This window comes from Leptonychotes weddellii, chromosome 12 (assembly GCF_054177405.1).
Source record: "Leptonychotes weddellii isolate Sample4059 chromosome 12, ASM5417740v2, whole genome shotgun sequence".
Classification (NCBI taxonomy): Eukaryota; Metazoa; Chordata; class Mammalia; order Carnivora; family Phocidae; genus Leptonychotes; species Leptonychotes weddellii.
Genome location: NC_138380.1, coordinates 25,802,326 through 25,818,793, shown reverse-complemented (window position 1 = coordinate 25,818,793; position 16,468 = coordinate 25,802,326). Strand labels below are relative to the sequence as shown.

At 39.0% G+C, this 16,468-nt stretch overlaps 1 protein-coding gene across 4 annotated transcripts in view; it reads left to right on the top strand.

The window, feature by feature from the left end:
* Positions 1-16,468, top strand: part of PTPRZ1 (protein tyrosine phosphatase receptor type Z1) — a 167,683-nt gene that overhangs the window by 139,862 nt on the left and 11,353 nt on the right. For 2 of the 4 annotated variants that reach the window (XM_081800180.1, XM_081800182.1), the window contains exons 16-23: positions 1,542-1,562; positions 1,729-1,825; positions 5,040-5,122; positions 6,452-6,586; positions 7,395-7,529; positions 9,165-9,328; positions 10,992-11,127; positions 12,863-13,009. In XM_081800180.1, coding sequence (XP_081656306.1) covers positions 1,542-1,562; positions 1,729-1,825; positions 5,040-5,122; positions 6,452-6,586; positions 7,395-7,529; positions 9,165-9,328; positions 10,992-11,127; positions 12,863-13,009 — 918 coding nt within the window. The remainder of the gene's footprint in view (positions 1-1,541; positions 1,563-1,728; positions 1,826-5,039; positions 5,123-6,451; positions 6,587-7,394; positions 7,530-9,164; positions 9,329-10,991; positions 11,128-12,862; positions 13,010-16,468) is intronic. The other 2 variants (XM_081800181.1, XM_081800183.1) reach the window with 1 other exon arrangement.

Genomic DNA, 16,468 nt, shown 5'->3' with positions numbered 1-16,468 from the left:
ACTCTCCCCCTTGTACCCAGCACTTGCTTCCCAGGAGTCACATCAGCCAAGATATGTTTAGGGAAGGAAAATGCCATAAATTAGAAAGCTTTAAGAAATCAAAAGAACTAGAAGTGAAATGTGATACATTTTCACTAAATTAAAAATAACAGAAGCCAATTCATTTAATCTTAAAAGAAATCTGAGTCGTTGAAATAGAAAGCAACAAGAGGTAATGACTAAGTAAAGTGGAATAATATAAAGAATTACATATTTAAAACATCAAATTATTTTTTCTTACCATAATGGAGATTAGAGGGTAGGTGGTGCCGTGTTAACTCACAGAAAACTATTAGGCTCACATCAAACAAAATCGTGATTGAAAGAGGGAGAGTGTGTCAAGGATGGGTCTCATTTTCCAAATGTTCAAAGCCACAAGGAAAAATAGACGATTTATAATAAAAGTTGCTGATAGCACATGCACAAAGGCAGAATCATAGTTTTAACAACTATAAAATCATTTTCAATATTATTAAGCAGCTCATAATAATTAAATTAATAAAATGACCTCACATTTTTACTTAAAAGTATATTCTTAATTCCATTGCTTTTAACTCACACAGTCTGGTTCAAGAAAACGTTTCATTAACTTAATAATTAGCTTAATAACTAATAATGCTATGCCTTTTAAGTGGTTCATAATACTAAATTGTGTTTAAATCTAGAGTCAGAACGGCTTACTGCCAAAGAGGCCTTAAAAGCTTCTCTATAGGGAGGCTGGGCCATTTGCTGATGAGTCAGATTCATATTTGGGTTATATACTTTCTCAAAAATTATAAAGCTTTCATGTTATTATCTTAATACTAAATAATTGTGAGTTCCTACCTAATGTATTTAGATGGAAAAAACATCTCTAAAAAGGATTTTAATTCATTTTAAAAGATAATTGGCAGAAATAATTTCTCTGTACCCATCAAGGTTTAAATTAAAAAGAGGTCTACTAATTAAATATGTTGAAAGTAATTCTATCTAAATTTTGTTTCAAAATGATATAGTATATGTGATAAATAAATTTAGAAGAACTTTTAATGTTCTGACAGCCCTAAATCTGTTACAAACCACCTAATAGGAAGCTGTTTACTCTTTAAAATTACTCCAAATAAATAAAAAATGGGTCACTAATTCAGAGTTTCAAATAGTGCTATAGTGGTCAAATAAAATTATATTTGGATATTAGCAAATCTGACTAATGCAACAAAATGTGTCATCAAATACAGGGTTTTTCTCATCTGCATTTTTTATATTCATATTATTATACCACTGTCCCCTTTTAAAAGTGTTATTTTTTTTCCTTTTACATAATTTTAAGGTTCCAAATTGTTAGAAGTTTTGATTTGCATGCAACTGTTTGAAACATTCTGTTTTGTTACTATTTGACGAATGTATTTATTGCATGATCATAGTTTTCCATTGTAAACCTAATATGAACGCTTTTTTTTCTCATTTGTCGTGTGCTGTGGAATTTGATTTCTTTACTTTTTTGGCATTCATTCCCTCATTAGACACTGAAAGAGTTTTACCAGGTAAGGCATTATTTCACTGCATTTTCTCTTAGCCAAGAAATAGTTATAACCTGTAAAAACAATTTTTGGGGGATAGACTAATTTGTGTTGTCATCTATGTTATATTTTTAAGGCACCTTGTTTGCAAGGCTAGGTGTTCAAATGTTGTACATACGTTTCTTTACAGGAAGTGCAGAGCTGTACTGTTGATTTAGGTATTACAGCAGACAGCTCCAATCACCCGGACAATAAGCACAAGAACCGGTACATAAATATCGTTGCCTGTGAGTATATCCTTAACTCAGCCCTGGCTCCGTTAGCACTGTTGTTCCTGGGCTCTTCTGTGTTGTCCTCACGTCTGACAGCAGACCTCAGTGTCGTTGTTTCAGGACCTTGGTATCAGGGAATAAGGCTTGTGTTAGCTAGTACATGGCATTATATTCCTCTAACTGAAATACAACCTGCAATTAACCATAGGTCTCCTTTAGACAAAACAAACTCCAATTGTCATCGAGGCCCTTCTTCAAGCCCCATGGGCTATAAATCTGTTCTTATGGTTTCCCTGATTATTTATATCCCCGGGCCCTATTTTCATTTGAGATCTATTTGCTTCTATGTGAATTTATGAACCAAATAGATTTTCTTTAGACTTTATTTTTCCTTCTAGCCTTTTCTTCTCTTTCTTGCCATTCTTCCTGGGGTCTTATAAAGGGCTAGTTGGATTCTTTTTATTCCTTCTTTCCCTTTATTTTCTTAGCTGTTTTTTTTTTTTCTCAGTGAGCAGCTGTCTCTTTTGTCTAATGCAAATTTATCTGTTTTTTTCCTATGAAATTACCATCTTTCTTCCATTTTATTCCAGCATCTCATGTTTACACGTTTCCTCTTATTTTCCTTTACGTTCCCCTCCATCTCTAGAAATCCATCTACAACCCCTCCCCCAAAACTTACACTCCTCTCCTTCCTTACATATTCAGTGGGCCTCCCTGGATCCTATGAACACAGTATTACCAGCTTGGTTATTTAAGTTCTGGTTCCATCCTGGAAGCCAATGAAAATGAAACTGCACTCCTTTTTTTTTTTTTTCTAAGTTTTTATGTAAATTCCAGTTAGTTAACATACAGTGTGGTATTGGTTTCAGGTGTATAATACAATATGGTGATTCAGCACTTCCACACAACACCCGCTGCTCATCACAAGTGCCCTCCTTAATCCCCATCACCCATTTAACCCATCTCCCCCTCACCTTCCCTCTGGTACCATCAGTGTGTTTCCTATAGTTAAGAGTCTGTTCCTTGGTTTGTCTCTCTCTCTCTTTTCTTCCCTTTGCTCATTTGTTTTCTTTCTTATATTATACATACGAGTGAAGTCATATGTATTTGTCTTTCTCTGACTGACTTATTTCACTTAGTATAATACTTTAGCTTCATCTGTGTCATTGCAAATGACAAGACCTCATTCGTTTCCATAGCTGAGTAATATTCCATTGTGTGTTATGTATGTATGTATATATATACCATTTTTTTCTTTATCCATTCATCAGTCCATGAACGCTTGGGTACAATTTGGCTATTGTAGATAATGCTGCTGTAAACATCAGGGTGCATGTATCCCTTTGAATTGGTATTTTTGTATTCCTTGGGTAAATAAATACCTAGTAGTACAATTGCTGGATTATAAGGTAGTTCTATTTTTAACTTTTTGAGGAAACTCCATCCTATTTTCCACAGTGGTTGCACCAGTTTGCATTCCCACCCACAGTGCAAGAGGGTTCCCCTTTCTCCACATCCTCACCAACATCTGTTGTTTCTTGTGTTGTTGATTTTAACCATTCTGACAATGTGAGGTGAAATCTCGTTGTAGTTTTGATTTGCCTTTCCCTGATGATCAGTGACATTGAGCATCTTTTCATGTGTCTGTTGGCCATCTGTATGTCTTCTTTGGAAAAACGTCTGTTCACGTCTTCTGCCCATTTTTAATTGGATTATTTGGGGGTTTTTTGGTGTTGGTTGTAGTTCTTTATATGTTTTGGATACTAACCATTTTATTATCACTTTTTCTTAAATAGTTTGGATAGATGCCGCTTTCTTTCCACAGGGATGACACAAATTTTTATTAGAAGGGTTTAGTAGGACATTCTGCTTCATGTTTGTCTTCCTCACCTGAAGCAACTATCCTGGCTGCACATCAAAATTCAGCTGCTGCTTGGACAGGGTGAAGTTGTTAAACTATTCCCACTATAAGCCAAACAGAAAACACCTACCAAGTAATTAAGAGAGGATGGAGATTAACATTTGTTGTACACCTTCTCTGTGCCTGGCTCTGTAAATACATGATTTCATTTAATCCGTGAAATGATCTGGCACATAGATAATAATAGTCCTATTGTAGAAATGAAGAAAACAACCCAGCAAATTTACCCAGTAATACCCCTCTAAAAATATTAGAACCAAAATACACAAAACAATAGGTCAGCCTGGCATCAGACCCATCTTTTCGTTGCCATATACCTATTTCTGCATCCATTCCCTGCTCTTTGAGCTGCTGTTGTCCCAGAAGCAGTAATATCTCAGGATGTCTCTCCAATTGTCCTGGTTTGGACTGTATTCACTTCTTCTTCTTCTTTTTTTTTTTTTTTTGTATTCACTTTTTCATCCTTGAAAAGAATAAATAAATCCTGCCCCATGATACTACCAATTTTCCTTCTATTATTAACATTTCCCTTTCTTAATGTGTCGTTCTTCCAAATACATATAATTTCTCTGTAGAACTGAAATTGATCTCAAAGTCCCCATTTCAGAGTGTTTTCATTGCCGCAGTACACCATGTCTGAGTTAGCATCGTTTTCACCCCCTTTAAATAGACAGTGCCAGACCCCCGCCCTGTTCTCAGGCAGCCGTCCTCCTGCCTCGCTGTGCTCCTTGAGGTTGTCCCCTTGAACGAGCTGTTGGCTGGAACCATTCACAGAAACTTCCTAGGTCCCTTCTACTTCCCTCTCTACTTTCTCTTCCTCCACCAACCCCTTATTCAAGAGTGCATACTCTGCCATCCTTCTTTAGCTTTCTGAGACACCCCCCTCCAACCTCCTCCTCTCCCTTTCAGTGGCTCTCCACTGTTCACAGTCCCAAGATCCATCCTTAGAAACCCATCTAAGACACCAATGTCACCTTCCAATCTTTATGAAAATTCTTATTATCATCCCAAACCAACACAATCTCTGCCTTCAAGTCCCCCCTCATACTCTGCACCTCCCTTGACACCTGAGCATTCCTTTCTGTATATAAGTCCATGCTCATCATCTGCATCAGACAACTTGCTGAAGGCAGGAGCTCTTGTTATATTTATCTTTGTCATCCCTGTATCCCCATAAAGCCTACTAAAAGTAAATTATATTTGCACTTATTTTAATTGTATTTGATGTATCATTATGTAAATATAAATGACCTTTATGTTGAAAAGTAGTCCATGCTATAGTGAAATATTTTCTTTTTTTTATTACAGATGATCATAGTAGGGTTAAGCTTGCACAACTTGCTGAGAAAGATGGCAAACTGACTGATTACATCAATGCCAATTATGTTGATGTAAGCATGCTTCCACTGACACATTTATGAAATTATATTAGACTATGAATTTATTATACCACTGTGCTGTACTTATATAGTACTTAATACATGTTATATGATAGATAATAAAAAGTACAAATCAGCAGTAGGACATCCCATGGCTAAAGGATTTCATATTGAAAAACACTCAAGTCCTTGTACTTGGTTTCTCTCCTGGGTGAGAGAGGTGGTTCAGGTTGAAAATGAATGTTCAAGGTAGAATGTTTATATACATTTGGATAGGTTTATAACTCTTTAAATGTGAAGGACAGGACTCCTGCTTATTTTGAATGTCCCACAGTTCCCAGCCCAATATTGTATGGATAGCACATGATCAATAAATCCTGACGGAGAGATTCCCAAGGCAGTCCTGTGGCTAAAAGGCAAACACATGATTACTAAACCAGTTATTTGCCTTATAATCTTGGCACTTCTCAGGATACCCAGCCATGTGGGACTGTTAGAGATCTCCAGGGACCACAGACCACTGACTAATTGACTGGTTTTTCACTGTGGTCAGTTGAATGTCAGTGGAGCTCAGTTCTTTTCCTGACACTGACCTTGCAGTCTAGCTGCGTTCAGGTTTAGGCCGTGTGGAACAGTTAATTCGGAGAAGTGAGCACCACATATAAAGATACAGTGAATTTGGTATAGGCAGCCACTTCATGCTTCCAGAGGAGGCAAAGTGTATGTCACATCCAACATAGGCTTTTTTCACGGGCTTTGGAGTTAGAACTGGTTTTGAATCCCAGCTCTGTCCCTGGGTGGCCAGGAAAGCTTGGAAGGCCACTTAACTCCCCTGAGCTTCTCCCCATCTCCAGATCAAGGATGATGCTTCCATTTTGCAAGGATTCGGGCAAATGTTCACAAAGCATCCTGGGTAAGAGTGGGTGCTCAGGGAAGGAGAGCTAGTAGTGATTAACACTGCTCCGTATCACCAAGGAGAGGGGATTTCCCAACTGCTGTAGACAGCTGAGCCCCAGTGCCTCAAAGACATTTCAGAGCAGCACAATTAAAGACCAGCAGAGTAAATAGACTTAGATTAAATGTACTTGGACTAAGGGTGCAGGAAATAGTGTCTGTACCAAAGCAAAGAGAACTTTTTTTTTTTTTTTTTTACAAAGATCATAGTTAAAGAATTGCTGTCTTTGCTAGTACTATCAAGTTTCTCCACCATTGCAGGATTATTTTTTATGGTTTTTCTTTTACAGAAAAAAATGCACTGACCTTAAAAACTTACATATTGAACAGTAAAAATGGCATAGAATCAGTAATGTAGGAAAAAATATTTGTCATTTGTTTCTTTAGGGCTACAACAGACCAAAAGCTTACATTGCTGCCCAAGGCCCACTGAAATCCACAGCCGAAGATTTCTGGAGAATGATATGGGAGCATAACGTAGAAGTTATCGTCATGATAACAAACCTCGTGGAGAAAGGAAGGGTATGTAGGTAATCCATTATCTCATCCCCCAACTAGTAATCAGAAGTGCTTTAAGTTGCTTTTAATAGAGTCAACATTAGGGAGCAGCAGAAGTTAAGAAGATTAATCAGGATTCCTTTCTAGTAAATATGACAGCTAAAAGGAAACTTAACATTGTAGGTCAGAGTTTCACTATAAATCAAGCTATCTGCTATTTATTTTTTTAAATATTTATTTATTCTTAGAGAGAAAAAGAGAGAGAGTGCGCAGGGGGAGGGTCAAAGGGAGAGGGGGAGAGAGAGGGAATCCTCAAGCAGACTCCCCACTGACCGTGGACCCAGATGCAGGGCCTGATCCCAGGACCCTGCCATCATGACCTGAGCCAAAATCCAGAGTCGAACAATTAACTGACTGAGCCACCCAGGCCTCCCCAAGCTGTCTGCTATTTAAATGCATTCTTCATACAGTGAGAAAAAGCAATGAGCCCCTTTGCAATGGGGCTCATTGCAAAGCAGTGCAGAGTGAAATAGATTTTAATTCACCGGAGCTGGATTCTAGTCCTGCTTTGTAGTGACTCGGTACATCTGGCCTCCCTTTCCTCATCTGAAAGGGGAAGTTTGGACCAGATCCTTTCAAGTCTTTCAGCTCTGTAATTCTATCCCTGGTCTCCTCTAAAAACTACTCACAATCACATAGAAAGAAAGAAAATGTTTGGAAGAATGAGGGAGTTCATTCCTGCCCTGGTGTTAGACCTCTGCTGATTTCAGGGAGAACTCTTATATCGAGCCTTTGAAATATGGAAATAGCATCTTTACTTTCTCTTTTGCAGAGAAAATGTGACCAGTACTGGCCTGCTGATGGTAGTGAAGAGTACGGGAACTTCCTGGTCACTCAGAAGAGTGTTCAAATGCTTGCCTATTATACTGTGAGGAGTTTTACTTTAAGAAACACAAAGATGAAAAAGGTGAGCTCACAAAGGAAGGACATCATCAATTGAGTAATACATCTGGTCTTTTTTTAAGTGAGTGGGTGATACAACCAAAGCAGGCTGAAAAGATACAGAATTAAAGGCATTGAGAGTTCTTACGACAACCATGCCTCATTCCCAAACGCTTCTGCTAAGTCTCTGACTGTCAGCGCTGGCTTAGGAGCCAGATTGGTCTTGGTGCCATCCACATGGTGGATGTGATGCTCAAATGAAAGTTCCTGCCCCATGTGATAACTGAGCATCCAACTAAAAATAGTGGAGATTGAAATAAGGAAGGAAAAAAAACCAATGATGTATAAATCAGGGCTCTCCAGAGAAACATTGTGTGTGTGATTGAGATTGAGAGAGAGAGGGAGATTTTTTTTTATTTTATTTATTTATTTTATTTGAGAGGGAGAGAGAGTGTGTGTGTGAGTGGCAGGAGCGGAAGAGGGAGAAAATCCCAAGCAGACTCTGCTGAGCGTGGAGCTGGGCTCGACCTGGGGCTCGATCCCATGACCCTCAGATCATGACCTGAGCCAAAACCAAGAGTTGGACACTCAACTGACTGAGCCACCCAGTACCCCGAGAGAGAGAGATTTTTAAGGAATTGACTTCATGCCAGAAATACAGGCAAGGTTTTTATGTTTTAATCACAAGGAGAATTCCTTCTTCTTCAAGAAACCTCAGTCTTTATTCTTAAGGGCTTCAGTTAATTGGATAAGGTTTACCCACATCACAGAGTATGATCTGCTTTACTTGAAATCTATTAATTTAAGTGTTAATCACACTAAAAAATACCTTGACAAGGACGGGCACATGGCTGGCTCAGTCAGTAGAGTATGCGACTCTTGATCTCAAGGGTTGTGAGTTTGAACCCCACGTTGGGTGTAGACATGTTTGTGTAAAGACTTTCACATTAATTGGAAAAAATAAAAAATAAAAATAAAATCCTAATTGGGTATTAAAGAGGGCACGTACTGAATGGGGCACTGGGTGTTATACACAAACAATGAATCATGGAACACTACATCAAAAGGTAAGTAAACAATAAATAAATAAGTAACAAAAAAAACAAAAAACAAAAATTAAATCTTAAAAAAAAAAAATCTTGGGGCACCTGGGTAGCTCAGTTGGTTAAGCGACTGCCTTTGGCTCAGGTCGTGATCCTGGAGTCCCAGGATCGAGTCCCGCATCGGGCTCCCTGCTCGGCAGGGAGTCTGCTTCTCCCTCTGACCCTCCTCCCTCTCATGCTCTCTGTCTCTCATTCTCTCTGTCTCAAATAAATAAATAAAATCTTAAAAAAAAAAAAATCTTGACAGGAACATCTGGTATGACTGGTATTTGACCCAACTGCTAACCACCATCGCTTAGTCAAATTAACACATAAAATTCGCCATCACGACCCAACTGCTAACCACCATCGCTTAGTCAAATTAACACATAAAATTCGCCATCACGACCCAACTGCTAACCACCATCGCTTAGTCCAATTAACACATAAAATTCGCCACCATCATTATGCACCACCAAAGTCCAGTTAATGTTGAAGGACCTGTGTGTGTGTGTGAGTGTGTTTGCATGCACGCACGGCTGTGTGTATTCCCGTGACAACTCTCCGAACTGTTGCAGGGCTCCCAGAAGGGAAGACCCGGTGGGCGTGTGGTCGAACACTACCACTACACTCAATGGCCCGACATGGGAACGCCAGAGTACCCGCTGCCGCTGCTCACCTTTGTGCGAAAGGCGTCCCACGCCAAGCGCCACGCCGTGGGGCCCGTTGTCGTCCATTGCAGGTGAGTCTCAGAGGCAGGTTGCCCAGCCCACAGAATGCGTGCTGAGAGCGAAAAGGGAATCCAAGGAGCAAAGGTTTTGCCAAGATCAGGATGATTTCGTGAAGTGAGGGGGGCTGGGATTACATGCCCATTTTCAAAAACACTGACCGCTGGAAAATGAGTATGCCGGCCTCAGAATTTGATTGCTAAACATTTCAAAGCGCCAGAGATTTTTTTACGACGTTTATTATTCTACTGAACTGTTGAATTGGATTTTAACTTATTAAATGGGTGAGGCAGGAGGAACCGTGTTTTGTCATTAAACAGACATTTATTACGACATAATATCATGGGATAAAAGTGCTTGGGACGTAACCCCTGTCCCTAGGAGTTAGTGGTCTCTTGTAGAGTTATTATATCGGGGTCATATGAGAGAAACCAAAGTGCACAGAGGGTGAAGAATTTGGCAAAATACTTTTAGGTTGTTTTTAAACAGTTGGGGATCAAAATTCTTTTCTCATTTTCGGAGTTCTATCTAATATATTAAGGTGTTATCAACTCATCGTTACCCAATTACTTTCTTTCCAAGACTAATTTGATGAAGGGAAGTAAGGATATTTCAAAGAAAGAGAAAAAAAATGTGTCAGAGGTTTGAATCTAGTATTTTTCAGTTAAAATAAAAATAACAGTTAACATTTACCGAGTGCTGAGTGTGTGCCAAGCTTTATGACCACACAAATCAAGTTGATTTCTGTGTACGGTATTTTTGTCAAAGCGGTGTCTGTGTTTCTACGGAAGTAAATGCTTTCCTTTCATATACAGCTTATCTGACACATTCTAATTATCTATCTCAGGAGTCATCCTCAGACAAAATTTGAGAGCTCGATCTTGAGTTTTTTCATCTGTTAGCCAGATGATAAGCTGAGAGAAGCAGGAAAATGCAAGAAACAGATCTCTGAAGGTCAGGGATTGTTTCTTAGCAAATGGAGGAGGACCAGGGTATTGTGAGGAGCAGGTGCTAATTTTCCACTCTAGCACTTCCTACTTGTCGAAGCATTTGAAAAGACTCCCTGCTTATGAATTCTGTCCCTCCAGTAGAGGCTTTGAGGAAGTCAATAGATAATGGCCCTTTAGAAATGACTGAAGTTATGCTTTATTCCTCACGATCTCACTGAAACGATATTTTCAGCTGAAAGCCTTATCAAATTCTTTTTCCAATTAATGTGAAAACCTTTACACAAACATGTCTACCTGGCAATACAGACCCAGGACCTTTTCTTTTCAGAGTTGGGTGAAGCTGATGCTTTCATTTTTCTCAGATTAAATGTCTAGTTGCTACACTCTGATATGGAATGTTTTCATTCTGTACCATATATGATGAATAATAAATACAATTATTGAAAATTTAAGAATCTCGAATGAATGAATGAATTCAAAATCTCCAACAGAAATAGGCTGTTTTACAGTTTGACCTATAGCCAAAAATTAGAAAGTAAACAATTTATTTGAAGCATTATGCTTAACAACTAAACTGTTTGGTTTGGGATTGCTAAATTATTTATTATGTGGCTCAGTTGCTTGGGGAAGAAAATTATTTTAATTTCCAAGATAGCCAGGAGTGACCTATCTTCAAATTTATCTTATGCTTGACATTGAAATGGCTCTTTCTTTGTGTTCTCTTCAGCGCCGGGGTGGGAAGAACAGGCACGTACATTGTGCTAGACAGTATGTTGCAGCAAATTCAACAGGAAGGAACTGTCAACGTATTTGGCTTCTTAAAACACATTCGTTCACAAAGAAATTATTTGGTGCAAACTGAGGTATGAGAAAAAGGATACTCTTTGTTGTTGTTGTTTTCTCCCCTACCCCCACCACCGAGGTCACTACCTAAGGGTTGGAGATGTCACTAGAATGTTAACGTCGCATGGACCAGACTTTGTTTTACCAGGTTGATTCGTCTCATAGGGCTTCCGTATTAAAGTACTACCAACTGGGTGGATTACAACAACAGAAACTTCCTGCCTTATGGTTCTGGAGGATAAGAGTCCAAAATCAAGGTGTTGGCAGAGCCGTGCTGCGTCTGGAACCTCTACAGGAGGATCCTCCCTTGTCTGAGTTTCTATTTTTTTTTCTTTTCTTTTTAGATTTTATTTATTTATTTGAGAGAGAGAGAACGAGAGAGAGAGCAGGAGAGGGAGGAGGGTCAGAGGGAGAAGCAGACTCCCTGCCGAGCAGGGAGCCCGATGCGGGACTCGATCCCGGGACTCCAGGATCATGACCTGAGCCGAAGGCAGACGCTTAACCAACTGAGCCACCCAGGCGCCCCCCCTTGTCTGAGTTTCTAGTAGCCCTGCATAATTCTTGGCTGTAGCAGCCTTACTTCATTCAGTCTCTGCCTCCATCTTCACAGGGTCTTCTCTGTGTGTCCAAATTCCTTTTTCTTAGAAGAACAACAGTCACTACCTCATCTTAACTAATTACATCTGCAACGACCTTATTTACAAACACCGTCACATTCTGAGGTACTGGTCAGGGGTGGTTAGGGTTTCAACACATTTTGGGGGGACACGATTCGACCCATAACACCAGGTAATTGCATTATATATTTTAGGTGAAATATATATATATATATATATTAGAATTATATATTCTAGGTGAATATAATATAGAATATATATTATATATTCTAGGTGAACCAGCTACATTATGTCTATTTTGTGACCAAATGGGGAATATCTTTGAAATGACACTGATGACAGAGAAGATTCAAAAAAAGAGAGTCAGTAGATTAGGCAGCACCCCTCCCTGCTAGCAAAACTTAAGGTTTTCCTGCATATAGTGAATAAATGCATTCATTTTCATATTTTAAAAGCATGAATTATGCTCAGATTATATCCTTTTTTAAGCCCATATGGTTTACATGACACAGGACAAAGTCTGTATATCTGTATTTTTTCTCCTATTTCTAAATAAAAATGAATTTAAGTTGGAAATTATGGATGGCAGCTTGAGAGCAATCAGAGACATATGGCCCATGTGGGTGAAAAGATATCTAACCAAATAAACTTCATTCCATGGAGGAAATGACACTCTAGTCAGATTAGACCAGGGAAGAGTCACATACAGGAACTAGAAGACAACTATTAAAAACTGTACATAAAAATGCACTAAGTTATATAGGACTGACTAAAAGGAGAATTGGAATGGACAGAAGAAGACCCATGAGAAATACAGAGTCAGGAAAGTCCTCATGCAAAATATGAAAGCAGGTAGCAGGTTTGGAGGCTGGGCAGAGAGCATTGCCTTGCCTCTTCCCCACCAATGTCAACACAGAAGTAAAGAGGTGAGGGACAAGAAGAGTTGCGTTGTCTCCTGACTGCCCCCTTTTCTACATCTGATTTCCTGCCAGGTCTAGTAAGCAATCTTTTGTGGGTCCACCCCCGCCATTATGTAAGACTCTCTGTCTGTCAGTGAAAAATAGATTGAGAACTTTTGTACTTATATATATATAAAGAAAACCTGAAATAATGTTCCCTATTGTCATTGTTTCGCCAGGAACAGTATGTTTTCATTCACGATGCTCTGGTTGAGGCCATACTTAGTAAGGAGACTGAGGTGCCAGACGGCCATATTCATGCCTATGTCAACACGCTCCTCATTCCTGGACCAACAGGCAAAACGAAGCTAGAGAAACAATTCAAGGTGAGTTCTCTTAGAAGCCTCTTGGATGTTACCACACAATTCAGTGTTCCTGCAGCTTCTCATTTGAGTCGACAAGGCCATGTGCACGGGTTCAGAGCACAGTTGGTACAGTGGCTTTGTATTGCTCTTTACAGTGGGCAACAAAACCACGTGGTCAATTTCAAGGAGAATCTTAATTTTGACTAGCAAGAGGAAGAGTTCTCAAGAACTCTAGATTAACGTTTACAAATGCAAACTTGGTCCAAGAATGGAGGGCACAGAGCATAACAGAAGGGATGGGCAGACCTCCTAATACAGCCTGCATAAGTGCTCTTTTTTCCTTTGAAAAAACCAGACCACTTCACGATGAATGATCCGGCTCAGGCTGTTCATGCCACTCATTGGAAAAATCTGTCTCACTTGAAGGCCCTAGACTGGAGAAGAGGCCACCCCAGAACAATAGCTCTTCAACCCCAATTTCTCCCACCCACCTTGTCACAAGGCAGTGAGCTAGAGAAGAGAGTATGTTTTGTTCAATATCACACTTTCTACAATCCTAGTTCTCTGGCTTCCAGAAATCAATCAGCAAAGAATTCAGAAAGTAGAACTTACGGGACCTTCTAGCTGTGCTAGGGGGATTTGCACAGTTGTGGTTTTCCCAAGGAATGGAGGCAGTGTTATTTGCTCTACCTTATTCCTATACTAACCTCTTACTTCCCAGGATTCCTAGAAAAACAGGGCCAATTTCTGAAGAAGGAATATCTACAAAAAATTTGAAAGACCCTGGAAAAACCCAGGAGAGTTAACAAACCTTGAGATCGCAGGGTGTTTTTTTTCGTCTTCTCTCCAGGCTACAACATAAAAGATGTTAGTCACTACAGATTCCTTCTGTTTTTTTGCCTTCTCAGTCAGCACCTTTTGTGCCTTTGGAGGAGTAAGAGAAGGATTAGGGGTGAATGCTGCGTTTTGAACCTGCCAGGAGGACATAAATGTTCTTGTTCAACAAAGTTTGAGTGATAACAGAACACTAAAGAAAGAGAAAGTATGAAGTTTGACTTCCAGAAATAGATAATAAACAAGTATAGAACATCAACATTAGGTTGTTAGGATAGCTTTCTTCTAAATTAAAAAATATATAGGTATTACTCATTTTCAACAGAATTCTCATTTTAGCATGACTTACCCCTACAAAACTGCAAGAAAGAATTGATATGGCTTATATTAGATAACCCAGGATCAAAATGGAAATACCAACTGTGAGGCCAGAATCTTAATTAAGGGAGGGACATTTGACTCGGTTTCCTGTTAACACCTAACTAGGGAGATACAGAAGTGTGTGTGTGTGTGTGTGTGTGTGTGTGTGCACGCGCGCACACACTGTCCTATAAGACATTAGTCATTCAAGTTTTTCTATAGATACAATCCCTTGAAGTAAGTTACCTGTCTGTTTATTTCTGGGTATTTATCTGCAGAAAACAAAAACACTAACTCAAAAAGATATCTGCACTCTTATGTTCATTGCGGAATTATTTACAACAGCTAAGATAGGGGAGCAATCTAAGTGCCCATTGATGGATGAATAGGTAAAGAAAATGTAGTATATTATTCAGCCATAAAATAGAATGAAATCTTGCCATTTGCAACAAGATGGAAAGACCCTGAGGGCATTATGGCAAGTGAAGTAAGACAGAAATAACTCAGTGAAATAAGTCAGACAGAGAAAGATAAACACCATATGATACCACTTACATGTGGAATTTAAAAAAAAAAAACAAAAACAAGTTCATAGATGCAGAGAACAGATTGATGGTTGCCAGAGGCAGATGGTAGGGGTTCGGCCAAATGGGTGAAGAGGATCAAAATGTACAAACTTCCAATTATAAAATAAATAAGGTATAGGGATATAATGTACAGCATAGTGACTATAGTTAATAATACTGTATTGCATATTTGAAAGTTGCTAAGAGTGTAGCTCTTAAAAGTTCTCATCATTAAAAAAAAGATTTTGTAGGGGCACCTGGGTGGCTCAGCTATTAAGTGTCTGCCTTCGGCTCAGGTCCTGATCCCAGGGTCCTGGGCTCGAGTCTCACATCAGGCTCCCTGCTCCGCAGGAAGCCTGCTTCTCCCTCTCCCACTCCCCCTGCTTATGTTCCCTCTCTCGCTGTGTCTCTCTCTCTGTCAAATAAATAAATAAAATATTTTTAAAAATATTTTGTAACTATATATGGTAAGGGATGTAATTAGACTTATTGTGATTATTTTGCAATGCATTATGATATACACCTGAAATTAATGTAATGTCATATATCAGTTATACCTCATTTTATTTTTCAATTTTTTAAAATTTTCTTAAATTTAAATTCAATTAACATATAGTGTATTTTTAGTCTCAAATGTAGAGTACAATGATTGATCAGTTGTATATAACACCCAGTGCTCATTACACCACGTGCCTCCTTAATGCCCATCTCCCAGTTACCCCCCTCCCCTCCAGCATCCCTCAGTTTGTTTCCTGGAGTTCAGCATCTCTTATGGTTTGCCTCCCTCTCTGTTTTTGTCTTATTTTATTGTTCTGACGAAATCAGAGAGGAAGACAAACCATAAGAGATTCTTAATCATAGGAAACAAACTGAGGGTTGCTGAAGGGTGGTACCTGGCTGGCTCAGTCGGTAGAGCATGTGATTCTTGATCTTAGGGTCATGACTTTGAGCCCCACGTTGGGAACAGAGTTGACTTTAAAAAAATAAAATAAAGAGAGATTACTTAAAAAAAAAAAAACTAATGGAAAGAGATCCATGGCAGTGGGCACATGGGGGAGAAGAGATTATTAGAGGGAGAGGAAATCCTGAGAAGGGGCAAAGGGGAAGGATTCAAGACTAGGAGGGATTGGGGCAAAATGCTGGGACACGTAAATGGGTGTGGTAGCAGGAAGTGTATGGGCTCCAATGCTGGAGACTGAGGGAATATTCTGTGGCTTCTATTCCCTGTGTGACACAGGAGGTGAATGTGTATGTGTGTGTGTGGTATGTGTGTGTGCACAGGCATGGAGTATACATGTGTGTTTGTACACATATTCTAAAATAAAGATGTTAAATAGCTGCTGGAGGGGAAGAGTTGATTTCAAGGAATCTATACCGTACTGACCATATTCTCAGAACCTAATCCAGTAAAATTAGAAATTGACCATGAAAACTTGCCCTGAAAAAAATCCAGACATTGGACAATAAAAATGTTCTTTTAAATAATTGACCTATTAAAGAGGAAATTATAAAATCTTTAGAATTAAAGGTCAACAGAAGCATTACATAGCATAACTTGTCTGATACAATTGAAGTTGTATCTAGAAAGTTATAGCCTTAAATGTATTCATTTGAGAATAAAAAAAATAAAAGCAAACGAAATAGGCACATCATGTAAAAATTAGAAGAGAAGCATGGTACACCCAAAGAGGGAGACAGAAAAATTTTTTTTTTTTTTTTT